This window comes from Egretta garzetta, unplaced genomic scaffold (assembly GCF_000687185.1).
Source record: "Egretta garzetta isolate BGI_Z169 unplaced genomic scaffold, ASM68718v1 scaffold94, whole genome shotgun sequence".
Lineage (NCBI taxonomy): Eukaryota > Metazoa > Chordata > Aves > Pelecaniformes > Ardeidae > Egretta > Egretta garzetta.
The window spans coordinates 4,394,861-4,410,095 of NW_009259683.1; the positions used below are offsets into that span (position 1 = coordinate 4,394,861).

Below are 15,235 nucleotides of genomic sequence, written 5' to 3' on the forward strand. Positions count from 1 at the left end.
CCATCTCTAGTTCAGGGAGAAAACATTTTCAAAACTGTAAAGTGAAGTTCTCAGCTTCTGGTCTCAGCAATACTCTATAGTCATGCAATTTTCATAATAAGGTTTTGTTCACTGTTCCACTGCTTTTAGCATTATTCATGGCAACACTCTCTCTTTCCTTTCTTATCCCTTTTCCCTCATGAGATTGTTAAAAGAAGATGAAGACACAGCTTTTTATCAATTTATGCCCAATGGTTTTCCCCACAGCCTACGTATACAAACTTGGTTCTTGCTTTCTCTGCTTCCATGTTTATCCATGCTTTATTCCTTTGGAAATCTAACATTGCTGGTGACCTTACTCTTCCTGCTTCTTGCCGCCTTTTCCTTGCTGTGTGTCTAATTCAAGTGTGTATTGCCACCAGATTATGCCATGAATACAGGCAATAATAAAAGATACACTGCCTGGAAAACTGAACTGGCTCCAGTGGTTCGAAGCATTTGCAAAGGAACTACAGCTACAGCAGTATTCAAGTCATGCTCAGGCATAAATTTCCATCTGCTTTCTTCAAACTCTTCAACCTCTGCTTCTCCTTCTGGGTTTCATTCAGGTTGGTACACTTAGAGGGGAATTTAACACATAGAACAGAAGGGTTTGCCAGGCCAGATCTACTTGCAGGGAGCAGAGTGGGACCTACTGGGACTGTGACCCTCTCAGCAGCACTGCTTCATGTGGCACACTTGAAATGTGTTTCTTCCTACGATAGCAGTTGTATCACCATGCATCTCTCATCCAAATTATGGCTGAGCTATGTGTGTATACGTGTAAGTTCACAATTGCAGCATCCAACACATTTTAAAAGATGTATTATTTTTAAAAGGATATTTCAGTGTAGCAAGAAAACAGTCACTTTGGAAACCCCTGGTTGGACTTTCTTTGCCAGTGACAAACTGTCTCCAAACAAAAAAATACTCAGGCACAGTAAGTGTAAGATGTGCCACCCATAGACCTTGCTGGCCCTGCCCAGTCTCCCCATGGAGCACCCAAACCTCCTGCCCAAGGGCCCCCAGGACCCCCAGTCCCTGCCTGAGTGACATCGTAGCTGTATCCAGCTAGGTCATGGCCATGCCTGTGCCTGGCCATGCATCCTTCTGCTTGGTACCCTGACCCACAGGCTGATTTCCTGGCTTGACCTGGACGTGCCTCATCCCCATGGGCTTGCGACCACTGGGCTGTCCTGACCCTATTCCCTAACATGGCAGAGGTAACACCTGAAAAAATCAAGAAGGAAGGAAAACACTATTTATGGGAAGGGAAAACAATATTCATGTAACTTCTTAAATGTACTTGAAAATGTGTTTTCTGTTGATGAAGACCCTCCTGCACCCACTAACATATATACTTAAAATTAATCCTGTGTGCACAGCCAGAATCCAGGTAATCAGCTAAATCAATTCAGAAGGGCTACTAGGATGGTTATCATGATTAACAGGCTGTGCTTTAATTATTAGTTTTTCAAGGTTGTACAACGTATCTCCCCAGTGCTCCTCTCATCTGTTGTGCAGATGCCATCACGTGCACAGTGGTGCGCTGCTTTCCACACTGCAGAATGACTTCCCAGTTGCAGTTCCTGTTTCTTGAACTCATAAACAGATTATCGTATTGTAAAGCACTGAGTCTACTAAAGATAGGACTGAGAGCTTTCCCCTGGTGCTATCTAGGCTCGTTCTTGAACTAGGAGCCCAGGCTCTGCTGCTTGATTGAGCAGTCATCCAGTCCCCTGAGCACTCAGCCTTCTGCCTGCCATTACTTACTGTTTAACTATTCCTTCCAACTATGAAATATGATTTCTTCTTATGAAAAGCACTACAGATTAATTTAAGAACTCAGAAAAGACATGTTGCTTTCTGTACTTCTGCTTATATGCTGGTTTCTTTACCACAGTGCCTATATAAACACAAGAAGAACTGAAAAGTTCTAGAACTGAAACCTTAGATTCAAATTGTACAAGATTAAAAAATGGTATACCTCGATCAAAGGCCATTTTCACATCTTCAATGTGCTCAGTGAAGCCTGAGACTCTATAGAGGCCCTCGGATTTTAAACCTGAAACACAAAAGTTCTTGGTTAACTTTGCTTTAGTAACCAACAAATACTCAGGCTTAAAGACAATAAAGCAAGAGCAACAGATCTAGTAAGTGTAGCAAAATTTTAATTGTGATGTGAAACTCTGGAGCATTTAAGGAAGGATCAAGATAATTTTAACTTGTTTTTTAAAGGATTAAGGAATTTTAGAATTTATACTTTCTGATTTTGTTAGGTACGCCATTGATTATGTTGAGGAAAATAATGCAATTTGCTAATGGTGGGACATGTAATGCTATCGTGATTTATTCATTTTATGTGGGACATTTTCCTGGATTTGGCTATAATTAATAAAGCTTTAGAGATCTACTTTCCTTTTACGAGTTGCTTAATGATAAATAGTAATGCAAGTAAGATAACTGCCTCTCCCTAGGAGCACATTTGTTCCCAGTTTCACTCTCAGCTTTTACTTCTACACAGCTGATAGATGTGATGGCTACTGTTCTTCTCCACATCAGTACATCCCTTCTAACGGTTCTTTCACCACCACAGACCTGCTCACTTGCACAACTCTTGCCCCACTGCTCCACACTAACATGAAACGCAGGGCGGCTCAGCAGAGCTAGCCAAGCAGAGTCACACGTTACTGATTTTCAGCCCAGAGCTCCTTATTGTGCCTATGCACAGTGCTAACCTACTTATAAGATCCAACACGCTTTGTTTTCTTAAGAACAAAATCAGTATCTTCCTTGGATCTACAGCAATTGAAGAAAAAAATGTAAAGACGTTGAAAAAACAGAGAGCAGGCAGCAGATTTTATCTTAATCAATAAAAGTACAAGTAAGTGATTAGATCTCAAATGCAACGTAGCTTCCTGCTATATCATCAGAATAAAGCTCTTCTGTCTTAGTCCAAACTATTCTATTTGTCCCTGCAATGATGATATAATCCTGGTGGAGCTTTACGGAGCAGTGCAGGGGATTTACTTGTAAATCTTTGATTCATTTCAGTTGATGATGCGTGGCTTTGAAATCCCTATGGCTAGTACCAGTGTGTTGCCATGCAGATTACTGTGATGCCACGGATTCAACATCGTGAGATTCCTGTGCTGAAGCTATGACTAACCGGGAAATTTCACTTATTGGCCAGCACGACATACACATTTGCTATCCAAAGCAAAAATACGCGATCATTACTGTGTTCTGTTGGAGGGGATATGGTATTTCTTCAATCTGGCATGCTTCTGCGTAGCAAAAACCTGTCACAAGCTGGAGCTTTGGCTGTGACAGGCTGCCTGCGCCATGACATCCATCAGTCAGTAGCTGAGCATCATGTGAAACCCTGCGCAGTTTGTGACATACCACAAAACGCCACAGCCTGTGACCTCTCTTGTCTTGAGTCACTTCCAGTCACTTGTGTTCTCTTGCCTATAGTGTCTGGAAAGGTTATTAATAATGGGTTTGAGTTAAACTGATTACTCTGAAGTTGGAAGAGTCCCTAGGTATGTTAAAAGAAAATAATGAAAGAAGACACGTAAACATGAACTTAAAAGTTCACTTTAAAGTTCACCCCTTTCAGAAGTGTAACGTAATACATGTTTTGACATGTTTTCAGAAAGCATTTCAGGAAATTGCATTATGAAATGTCATGATTTAATTTTCCTAGCTAATGCAAAGCAACGTATCACCTATGCTAAAAAAACCCTTCTCTCATCCTCTCTTCAGCGTGCATGAGCATACTATGCTGTCCTAGCTTAGCACGTAATTCAAGTCGTCTTCATTTAATTGTGTCTGCTGCTTTCCGAAGCGCACAAACCTCTTGCTTCGATCTCTCGAATGCATGAATCCACAACCATGGGCCTCTGGGTATTGTGGGCTTTCACTAGCGTGGTGAGATCGCAGCAGTAGACTCGCTTTATCCTCTTGAGGTCTGGCTGGCAATCGTTGGGCACGTATTTGGAGCACTGCTTATGTACGTTCAACCCGCAGTCTGCAAACAAAGTTATCCAGGTTAATTAATTAATACTAACGCCGACAGGTCTTGTCTAACAATTTATTTCCTTGGGCCACATCAAGCAAGGGGCAGAACTTCCCCATCAGTTAGCAAAGCTAGAATAAATAAGATGGAGATGAGAAAGACGAGCATGGAAATATCCTATAAAAAACTTACGGTGGGCAAAGTGAACTCCAGCACAATTGTTAAAAAAACTATATAAGCTCTGGATGTCCTTCACACACCTTTGAGCTGGAGGTGACCACTGGTGTGGTCTGGGACAGTTCACTGCCAGACACGTAGCTCTAGGTGTTGCATTTGAAAGGACGTGGGACTTTTAACTTCTGAGCACTTTAGTTTAGCCTTTTGTAAAATTAGCACAGTAATGACTGTCTTCTGCCGGCCAGCTTGTGGCTTAGCACTGCTAATGGGAAAAGGAACTAAGATTCACCCAAGCACTCAAACTGGGACCGTGCGTCCCTTCCCCTTCCACATTCCTGCAGTGTCGCATTTTGGCTTGTGCTGCCACATCAGCAGCCTCCCCATTCCCGTCTCATTGCTTCACTGGTGACTAAAGTGTCCCCTGTGTTTAGTCTGTAGGTCAGTTTAGGCATATAAAATGCTGCGAAAGGCATGACGTAAATAAGTGATTCATTTTACAAATGGTTCTTGGTGTCTTATTCCAGAGTTAAATCTACTCTTGGTTGCATGGGTAGGTTTCTATTAACTTAAACATCACTGCTTGATCTCCACAAATTGAATTTTTCTAATAGATTCAAGGATTCAGCCAAATGAATTTATAAGCCTCAGTAAAGCAAACACCACCCTCGTGAGTTACATTATCTCACATAACTCTGATTTCTGTTTTAATGCCTTCCCAGTCATGCCCACCACTGACGGTACCTTTCGGGCTAACTTAACGTGGCGAGTATCTATCGACTGTTTTTTCATGTTACTTGCAGCAAATTTCAATACTATTCTCCATAAAATATTAATCAAGCAAAATCATATCATCACTACAAACACACCTACACATTTAATGGAATCGGTGGGTTTTGTGTGTCTCTCCATACAGTTATTACTGCATAATACATTATTGTTCTGCAAAATCTAAACAAATGTGAGCAGCTGCAGTTAGGATCCTCCCTGTATTGTTTGCAGGGCTGTTCTCCAGGCATGTGAAGTTAAATCCAAAGGCATCTGTCTATTTGGAGTTAAATGTTGGTAATTTAATGAGGGAGAGTATTATGTTTCATACTAAATAAATAAGCCTTTTTGTACGTTTACTATTTTATGTGTGTGAAAAAATACAGCTGTATGCATTAGCGAGGCCACTTTTTGCACACTTGTGTTTAAGATCAAATAGCTTGAAAAGCAAACTCCTATTAATTTTCCTCATTTTTAATGTCCTTCTCATATTCTTTGTGTCACCATTACTCATCTACAGGCAGACAAGATGTAGCAGTAACTGAGACTGCACTTATTAAAACTTTGCATTTGTGAAAGGTATTTTGACCCTTCAAACTGCTGTCTAAATTTTGGGTAACAGCCACCTCCTCTACCCATGCAAGACAGATGTTGGGGGCAGATGTGTTTGTTGCCAGTCTGAGACCAGGAACGCCTGGCGGTCAGGGCAGGGAGAGGTAAGACACAAACATTCAGTTGAGACATGGAAGGGATTGAAGGTCCATAGAAAGAAGGTATGAAATCCCATTTGCAATGCACCAGCTACCATTTCACTTTGCTGCATCCAAAAGCTCATGATGTGATGATGATTATCGCATTTTTGCAAGATGGATTAATTTTCACAAAAGAACAAACAAATTTAGTCATTAAAATGCTATTAAAAATTCTGATACAATTATAGAGGCACCAAAAAACTAGTCCTTCTGGGAAAATGAAGGTTGTATTTTTTGCTTTCCCTCGAGGTGGGCTACTTTTGGCTTGCAGCAACGTATGGCATTTTTACAGCAAACAGGTGACGGTCTTTTTGCAGACAAGGGCACTTCTCAGCCATTGGTGGCAAAAAGATGAGTTATGAAGCCTAGTTGCTGGCTGGCTCTGCCATTTCCAGCGCTTGTCTCCTAAGGCATAAGAACATTCAGAGATAACTTAATGACACTGTAAAGAAGAATTCTTAATATATAGACCAAGGCACGTGCATGACCAAGGCACTACTGAAAGGATGTCACCCTCAGCGGCCAAGGGCCAGTGGCTTCATTTCTAAACCAGCTAATGGGGAAAATGACAGCACTCTAACTCGGGCGGGAGGATTTCTTGCCTTGTTCTGTAAAGTAATCCCTCCCCCCCCTCCTGCAGGGAGCGCGGGCTGGGGGCGGGAGGGACGCCTGAGCATTTCAAGAGAAAGACAGAAAACATTGGAGGGCTACCTGAACACCTCACTCCCTGAGCGATGAGACCCCACATGAAGTTGGCGCAGTATTCACACCAGTGTGGACCTCGAAATGTATGGACCTGTAGTACAAATAGGGGGAAAAAAGAAAGAAATGGGGTCACTGAGAGGCAGATGGTCTGACAGATGGAACAACTGAAATGGATAAACAACAGAAGACTCAGTAGGAGTAATTCTTTAGCACACAGTGCCCACATCTTCCCAAAGTCTAGATGAAATAAACCACGGGAACAGAAATTTGCTTTGATCTTGAAGTTTATCTTTCAATAGGCTTAACATAACAGAGAACTGGGCTGTATACGGCACTGAAAGCAAATCGGTTTTGCTAGCTGACATTTTAGCTATAGCGGAGGGGAGGAAACCAGGCTCACTGGTCAAAGGAGCAAAAAGTAAAACTAATAATCCAAGGAACTGTAGTCAGTGCTTTTATTTGACTAGTTCAAACAGAAGAGGAATGATTCAAACGCTCTTCAACACATCACTTGAAAGTAGGGGAAATACAGCAACAGAAAGTCCCTTCGAATGCACAACGTTTTGGTTCCCCATAAACCCATGTGACTACAGATCTGGTGCAAGGCCCATGTTAAAGAGCACCAGGCAGGTTCGAGCACGCTATGACTATGGTGTTACATGTTTATTTATATTCCCTTTGACACTGAACAAATCTCGAGGTGATTGCTGTAAACTTGTACCAGGGCTGATAACGAATGCTTTGTGCAGCCACTCCAGGCAGTGGTTGGGATTTTGATTTTTGGACACTAGAATCCATTAGCAATAAAAAGCAAACAACTCCCATCCCCACTGTAGTAACTAAAGTGAACTCACGTAGGGAAAATATGTCAGTACGCTCTTTTTCAGTAGAGCAAACTTCATTTTGCTAGAGTCCAGACATGAATAAATATAAGGAGGAATAAAATGACCTGCGTGCTGACAGAGCCCATAGCTCCCCAGCCAGGTTTCGCACAGCACTGCTGCTTCCCCCACTGCTTTTCCAAAGGCTACAGCAGAAGACCTTTTTATTTAAGATGTATGTTCTGGTAAAGTAAGCATTTCATTTTCATTGAAAAGATGAGTAAATACTGAGGTCTACGCCCGTGTGAATGGACATGGTATGAGCTAGTTCTGGCCAGAGACTTAATTGAGCTTAACATAATATAAATCATGCACACTCCAGCTGCTAATGCTTCCCTTTCCTTCTCTCTGCTCTTGCTTACCCATCGGGTGGATGGCTGAAAGACCACTTCCAGCCCCTGGGATGGGGAAAGCTGCTCTTTACTTTTCATAGAGTAAAAAAGTGGTCATTGCCCTTTTCAAATAAACTTGGGTGAAGTTTTAAGCCAAGCATTTGCCTTGCTAATGGTTTCGCCTCATCTGTCTGCAGGATCACACCTAAACAAGTCTGTACTCTTGAGTCCATTTCCCAGGAAGATGAAGTATTGTGATTTTAATATAGACCTCTCTTTCTGCTTTAGTGATAACAATGTGAGCCTGACCACAAATGACTCCTGACCGACTACTCACAGTCAATAATTGCATGAATAAGCTTAAAGCAATAGTAATTCGCCCTCCCTTTTGATAGTAAAAGGCCAAAATGGGAATGTTTGATTGATCATATTTCTTTTTTGAAATGGTATTTTACCTCTCAGAAGAATGTGTATCTATCTCTGAGAAACAACACTTTGCAATAAAGTTTTATGTAGATAGATTGATAGATACAGATACTTCTTTCTCATTTCATCTTATTTTATTTTGCAGTGTGGGTAGCATGAATTTCAGACATGGCTTTTAGTGGGAGTAAATAGCCGTACCTAACTGGTGACCTGAGTTTCAGGCATATGCTTTATGTGACCTTCAGTGGATACAAAACTATGGATACAACTAATTAAGCCTGCACCTTTACCATTTTTAGACTGATAACCACATAATTAGTAGGTCTGCACCTGCGTTTAATTGTGGGTGCAAATCATCTGCTGTGGGAAGATAGTTAGCTACATCTTCTGCTTTGCAGTGGTTTACAAAAGCTAACCTTGTGAGAAGCAGCTGTAAAAGCTCATTCAAGATTTTTAAAACCACACCACTTCACATTCGAAGTCCATCGCAGTTGCTAGGATATTTGGGGCATACTTGCTCACTTTACATAGAGCTTATTTCAGCTGATCTCACCGTCGCATATTTAGAAAATAGTAGCTGATTATTCCTTGATCTCTCCTGTCACTAATGGGAAACATCATCAACGCTGACTGAGGGCTCCATCTGAGAAGTGCTGACTGCACACCCTTCCCTTGTTCCCTTCAGCTTGGTGGCCATCAAAGGTTTAGTTCTCTTTATTCATTCACTTCAACTTTTCATGGATCTGCATTTTAGCTCAAATGGTAAGTTCCCAGCTGAAATGCCCTGTGAAAAGCAAGTCTTGGTGGTTTCTGGTCAAGTCGAAACTTGACTTGAAGGGAAATATTCAGTATCTCTACCTGAAAAAAGTAGATCTTCAAAAGTTTCTAGATGAAGGTGCAAAATATCTTTTAAGATGCAGTTTGGAACTAAGTCTCTTATGGCTTGCCTTTAATTTTAAAGAAATAGTGAAGGAAGTCTGTTCTTACGAACACAACACTTGAACGCAGCCTGAAGCTTGCACACAACACTTTTGAACGGTAAATGGGAATTTTGCCTGCAAGATTGGCCTCATCTCTATTTTAAACAAGGAGAGGTAACAGCAGGTCTTAGCTTTCTGAGATGGGTTTTTAGGTTTTGCCCCATCCTTTGTAACTGTATCATTACAAATGGACTGGGCTTAGATTTTTTGGAAACATGATCAAGATCTATTTATTACTGGTCCCTACCCCATCTCGCAGTCTCAGGAGACCTCTCTGTGTAGACACAGCATGGGATCAGGCTGCTTGGGCTGCAGTTGACACATAATTCTAATTTTTAAAAAGAATTTACAGGGACGTATTTCTTCATATAAGCCAAACCCAAGACATTTCAGACTATACACTATATTTTTCTTGTTCAGTCTTTCATCTTCTTTCCACAATGTCTAACTAACTCCTAACTTCTTCACTGTTTCCTTTCCAGCTCTTTCAATGAAAAGTTGTTCCTTACATTCATCCTCTCTTCGCTGCTGGACAACCTCAGCCAATACTACACTGTGTGTCTCTTCTTGTTGCCTTCTTGTGCTCTCACCTTCGCCCTTCGGCCCTCTGGTGCCCTTGCTTCCAAAGGGCAGAGTTCCCCCCATGGGTGCTATCACCTCATTCAGTTTTAGTCTGTGTCTGAGCCGTCTTCACAGAGGGAGAAACTGAAGGAGTGCCAATACAGCAGCAAAACAAAATAATCCCTTAAGCAATATTGCAGACACAAGCTAAAAAATTGCTTCGAATTGAAATGCATGTTTTTAATTGTCATTATATAATGCTGTTTCTGAGACAATTTTGTTGTTTATGTGACTAGGTTTGAAGACTTTTCTATTTGCCTCTGAAGAAAATAAGTTTTTTCAGACTTTCGCTTGACTACATGCACATTTGTGCTCTCCTGTGGACTCCGGCTGAACCTGAGCAGCTTACGGGGAAGAAAAGCTGACTCTGCTGATATTTTTGTTTAAAGACATACACGTAACCTACATGATGTCCGTAAAAAATGCCCCCCAAGCCCCTTTGTCTCCCAGAAGCAGTGTTTATCTGCAGGGATTAACACAAGGGGAAATTTATCCCAGAGCCTCCTTTCTCCCAGCAGATCTTCTGACTTGTCCGTAATCAGCTGCCTTTACTCCACTAGCCCACCTGCAAACGGGATTTGCCCATGCTATGGTGGCAAACAAACAGGCACAATATTGTGGTAAATGCTCATTATTCAGCTGTATTCGCTCACATAAAGCAGCACAGAGGCCCTCTCATTAATTCCCAGCCTAGAACAAAATGCATGGAGCATCCTCAAACTCCATGCTGCCACCCTTGGGCATGAGGTTGAGCTCACCACCAGCTGGGACCCCACCAAAGTTGGCAGGTAAAGCACATCCCAAAGAGCCTGCTGGATCCTTACTGTAATGAGATGCAAGAGAACCTTGCAATCCGGTTAGGCTGATGCCCACATAGTTACGGAAATACCTCTGTGTTTTTCTAAACAGGGTTTCAGAGATTTATTCTCTTTCCTGAATTACGGTATGTCTACGCTGGCTTATGCAAAGTTGTCCTGCCAGACAGACGCCAGCTCCAAATCTAAAGCCATGTGACTGCGTTGTGTGCACAGGATGAACCCAGCTTAACAAATCAGTCTGGATACTAAATCTTTTTTTTGTTCATTGGCTTTGAGTGCCTTGATTTTGGAAGAGAGGGTGAATGAGAAAGCATGGGTGCTCAGAAGGGCATAACCTGGTGCCCTCAGGCTCCAAAATCCAATGCTCCTTTTTAATTTTTGTATTAGCTTGGAAAGGATGGAGGGAGAGCCGTCCTTGCATTGAATTTGTGCCTTGAGTCTATTTCTTCCTCTTGTTCCGTCTCTCTTCCTGTAGGTAAGATCTTTGGTGTAAGATCTAAAAAAACCTCATCAGCTTCGCTAAAAATGTGCCCTTCATTTTTAAGATTCTTCATGGTTAAAGGACAAGAGCTAAAGAGTGTCTGTTTGTTCATGAAGAATTGCCTATGACAAGATTATAAGGGACAGTGTGACATGTAACCTTTGTCCCTATGAACGGAGATGAATGATACAATACACATCAGTATTCACCTAAAAATGGGGAAGACAACTCTTTGAATGTCTACAAAATGGCTTTCTCCTTCAGATAAATCCCATATCATCACAGCCTGAGTGCTGTCAAAAGCCATTAAGAATTTTGCCCCAAGACCCATAAAACCATTCTTTCTCTTTTAAATAATTTCTTAACCCTTTTATGCAATGAATATGGAATATATTAAAGATATTAGACTTGAATTTAGCCGTCTTTTGAATCTAAATATTCTACTCTAAGCCTTCTATCCACATTTTTGGTTCAACAGCTAGTCATATTCTAATGTATTTCTTTGGAAAACTAACTGTGCATAGTGAACATATTTGTTCAGTAAGTAAATGTAACACTTCTGATGGGCCTTTCTGGACAATTTTTTTTAAAAAATATATCTATCTTGCCTAAGTTTTTTATTGCCTTTACTGGGATAAACCAATAATTTTCTGCTGTCAAGTCTTTGAATACATATATATTTTAATCATGTGATTTTTCCAGTTAAACTAAGACTCTTTTGAAGCAGAAAGGAACACAGACTGTACAACAGCTAGATTGTGCAAACGCAAAGTTAACTGGGCACATGTCCAATTATAAATCAAAGCCAAAACAAGGGGAATTTTGAAGAGGAAAGAATGTATGGGTCAAAGTGGAAAAAAGTCTCAGTCATGAGAAAATATTTTCTAGTTAAACTAAAATAGTTTTGATATTAAAATGATAATGAGGGCAAAACCCAGAAAGAATGAAAGCTGGTTTAATCAAGCAAGAAAACACAGAGTATTTCCCCTATTTCCTTCAGTGCTGATCAGCGAGATAAATATTGACTTTTCGGTAGAGTGGGTCAAGGAGGGGGAATGAGAAAAGAGATGCTATTACTTGCTTTGCTCACTAATATTAAATTATTGATTTACCAACTAAAGCAGAAGCACTGCAGAGGAGAGCAATGTCTGCATGGCAGAATATGTAGAAAAATAAGAAGTGAAGCTTTTTTTGCTAAACCAGGAAATCAGTGAAATCATATTAATCAGCGGTTCTCCTTTTTTGACAGGCCCAGGATGAGTATCAGAAAAATTCTCTTTCTGCTAATGAGTTGAACTGTTCTGACAGTGACCCAGATCAGCATCCTCAAGGAGCATTAAGTAAACTCAGGTTTCAAAGCTGAGATGCATTCCTTTCTTGTCTTGTTACTGCCTTCTATTCTCTCTGTATCCATCCCGATAAACATCAAACCGCAATTTGACAGCATTAGATACGGTAACTGGCTGGCATACTCGGAAACCAGCACAGTCCTTTTGGCAAAACATTTTAGTACAAGCTGCCTGGAAGGTCTGTTTCCAAAGCTGAGTCACTTCCCCGCTGCAGCATGCCAGACACAGCACTTGGGGAAAAAAAACCCCTAAGATTCTGATTTTCTATGTATAAGACAGCAGAAAGATGATCCAGTTAAACATCCCTGTGTTTGTCCAGCTCTTCGGTTTAGTTTGACAAGCAAACACAAGCTCAGACCCTATAGCTTAGTGGGACGCTGAGAGCGTTTCCTTAGCATATGGTGGTGGAACAAAAGCTGGGAGACAATACCACCGCTGGGCTCTGCTTTATTGTTAGGGAGCACCCGAGCTCCCTCAACTTCTTCTCAAAACAGAAATGGTCCAAAGTGTTTGCTGGTAAAATGCTACTGGCTTCTGAGAATAGCTAGAGTTTGAAAAGGGTCCTTTTTCTCATTTAAAAATGGGTACACTTTAAGATAAAGATAATCAATACAAAGTACTTTGTTTCCGAACAAAAAAGAAACCTGAAGCTGGGGAAAAAGAGCTGAAATGCCAGTCAAGTGAGTAGCAAAACCGTTATTTGGATTAAGTGCCTGTGTAAAAGCATATGAAGAATGCAGTCAAGGGAACTTAAAGTAGAAAGAAATATGCTTTTTTCAACACTTTGCTCAGAGCTAGTGTAGATGGGTGCGTGAAAACCCCATCACAGCAAAAAATAAAACGCGAGGCATCTAAACAGAACTTTTTAGCCAAAAATAGAAGGAAGTTGTGCTTACCTTAAAATTGTGTGCTTTTTCATAGTTGAAGTGGTTGTCGTTTTGAGTTAAGGCTGCTCTTCTGACCAAGGAGGTGATCTGTGAATAGGCAAAGAGTTTCAGAGGTTGCCACAAAAGTGCCCCCTTGACTCCCACCTTCACCCCCAGGGCCACGGCCAGGAGCTCTTGGCGCTTCCTTCCTCGCTTCGACTTGTGAACAACGGCACAGTTTTTCTCATTTTCCAGCCACAGATCCTCTGAGAACATAGCGCTGGGATCCCAAATCTTTTCCCTGTCTTCGTCGGCGCCCGGGAGCCTGACTGTAGTCAGTACAGTACAGTTTGTCCAACTGCTTCTGATGTTAGACAGCAGATTTGAAGCAGCTGCAGCCCATTCTGCTGAGACCTCTGGCATGTGACTTGAATGGGCCGTCTTGTGGGACGGAAGGAGCTTCTGCATCTGAATAAGTAACGGCCTGTGCCGTGCGATTTCTTAAGGCAGATGTGCGCCTCGAACAATAGCCCGAATTCATACACTGAGCAACCTTCCCCCCCCCCGCAACCTCCCTGCGTGGTGGTCTCCAGCTAGGTGCTGCCGAAATACCGGCCCCGGGGAGGGGGGGGACGACACACACACGGCGTTACAGCTTCACGCCCAAATGCATTTCCAGGGACAGATCACTTCAACTCTGCAGCATGTTAAAAATGAACAAATAAACAAAAAGCCCCGGGAAAGCCCTCACAACTGAATCCGATGCTGCATCCAATTACACTCAGACTCAGAGACTTATCAGCCAGCAGTCTGCATGCCAGCAGATTAAGACCTTAAAACCATGATGATTGTTTAATCTTACAGGGCTAAAAATCTCTTTTTTTTTTTTTTTTTTTTTTTTTTTTTTTCCATATCCTGCACAAAGGGAAAAATCCAGCAGCAGTCCAAGCATTAACAGCACTTTTATGTCATGTTTTAAACCAGAGCATTTTGTCGGTGTGCACTCGGTAGCACAGAGCTAGCTCACTGTCAGGGGAAGTGGAAAGCCCAGCTGGGAGGATGCAGGTGGGGAGCCCCCGAGCCCCGTGCAGCGCTTGATTGAAGGCAGGGGAGCTTCATGCAGCTGTAGGAAGCCCATGGGCACACAGCCCTGTTTGCAGAATAGGGTCTGCAAGGCAGCAAGAGCAGTCGCCCTTCACTCTGGTTTCACACATCTATAGATTCAGGGGAGGGAAGTGATTTCTAGTTAAAGCCCCGGAACTGGAGGGATCTGGACCCTGACCAGTCTGCGCTCAGCTTGCCGTGTTACTTTGGGCACCTGATTCGCTTGTTTATGGGCAGGTATTTCCCCGTCCCAGGACACAGAATACATGTGGCACTGAGCATCCCCTGGGAAGCACATTCAGTGCCCCCTCCCCACCAGCTTCCCTCCCTCCAGCTCCCCTCTCCGTCTCCTTAGTGAGTATGCCCATTCTCCACCGACAAGAGGAGGTTAGGAGTCACTTGCTTGGCAGAGCACTGTGAGATTTAATTCTCTAAGGTGGGTCTAACGCTTGAGATACTCAGGTTGCCCAGAGAGGTGATGTCCCTAGGAACAGTCAAGGCCAGGTTGGACGGGGCTCTGAGCAACCTGATCTAGTTAGCGGTGTCCCTGCTCACTGCCGGGGGCTTGGACTAGAGGACCTCTGAAGGTCCCTTCCAACCCAAACCTTTCTATGATTCTATGATTTGATGATTCTATGCTGTGACAGGGCAAACCAGGGGTTTATCAGGAAAACTGCCTCTTTGAACTAGAGACACCAAAGACCACATCAGCCTTTTACAGTCTGCCCCACTTCAACTTACCCAGAAAATATGTGAAATTAAAGTATTTAATTCACTTATGTTAACTTGTGAAATTGAACTTGCCTCCATATTTTCATTCTGCTTTTACCTCAGGCTGAAAAGTCAGATGGTTCATCTAATTCACTTACTAAACCCTCCACCATATAGACTGCCTGCTCTCAGCAAAAGCGGTGCTCTCCTGATTTGAAAGCCTGTGGG

General features: G+C 42.3%; 1 protein-coding gene across 1 annotated transcript in view; it reads right to left on the minus strand.

The window, feature by feature from the left end:
• Positions 1-13,987, minus strand: part of CHN2 (chimerin 2) — a 26,592-nt gene extending 12,605 nt beyond the window's left edge. Inside the window, exons 1-4 of the mRNA XM_035894118.1 lie at positions 13,223-13,987; positions 6,445-6,529; positions 3,878-4,051; positions 2,006-2,083 (exon numbers count right to left, since the gene is read on the minus strand). Coding sequence (XP_035750011.1) covers positions 2,006-2,083; positions 3,878-4,051; positions 6,445-6,529; positions 13,223-13,660 — 775 coding nt within the window. The 5' untranslated portion in view covers positions 13,661-13,987. The remainder of the gene's footprint in view (positions 1-2,005; positions 2,084-3,877; positions 4,052-6,444; positions 6,530-13,222) is intronic.
• Positions 13,988-15,235: the final 1,248 nt, after the last annotated feature.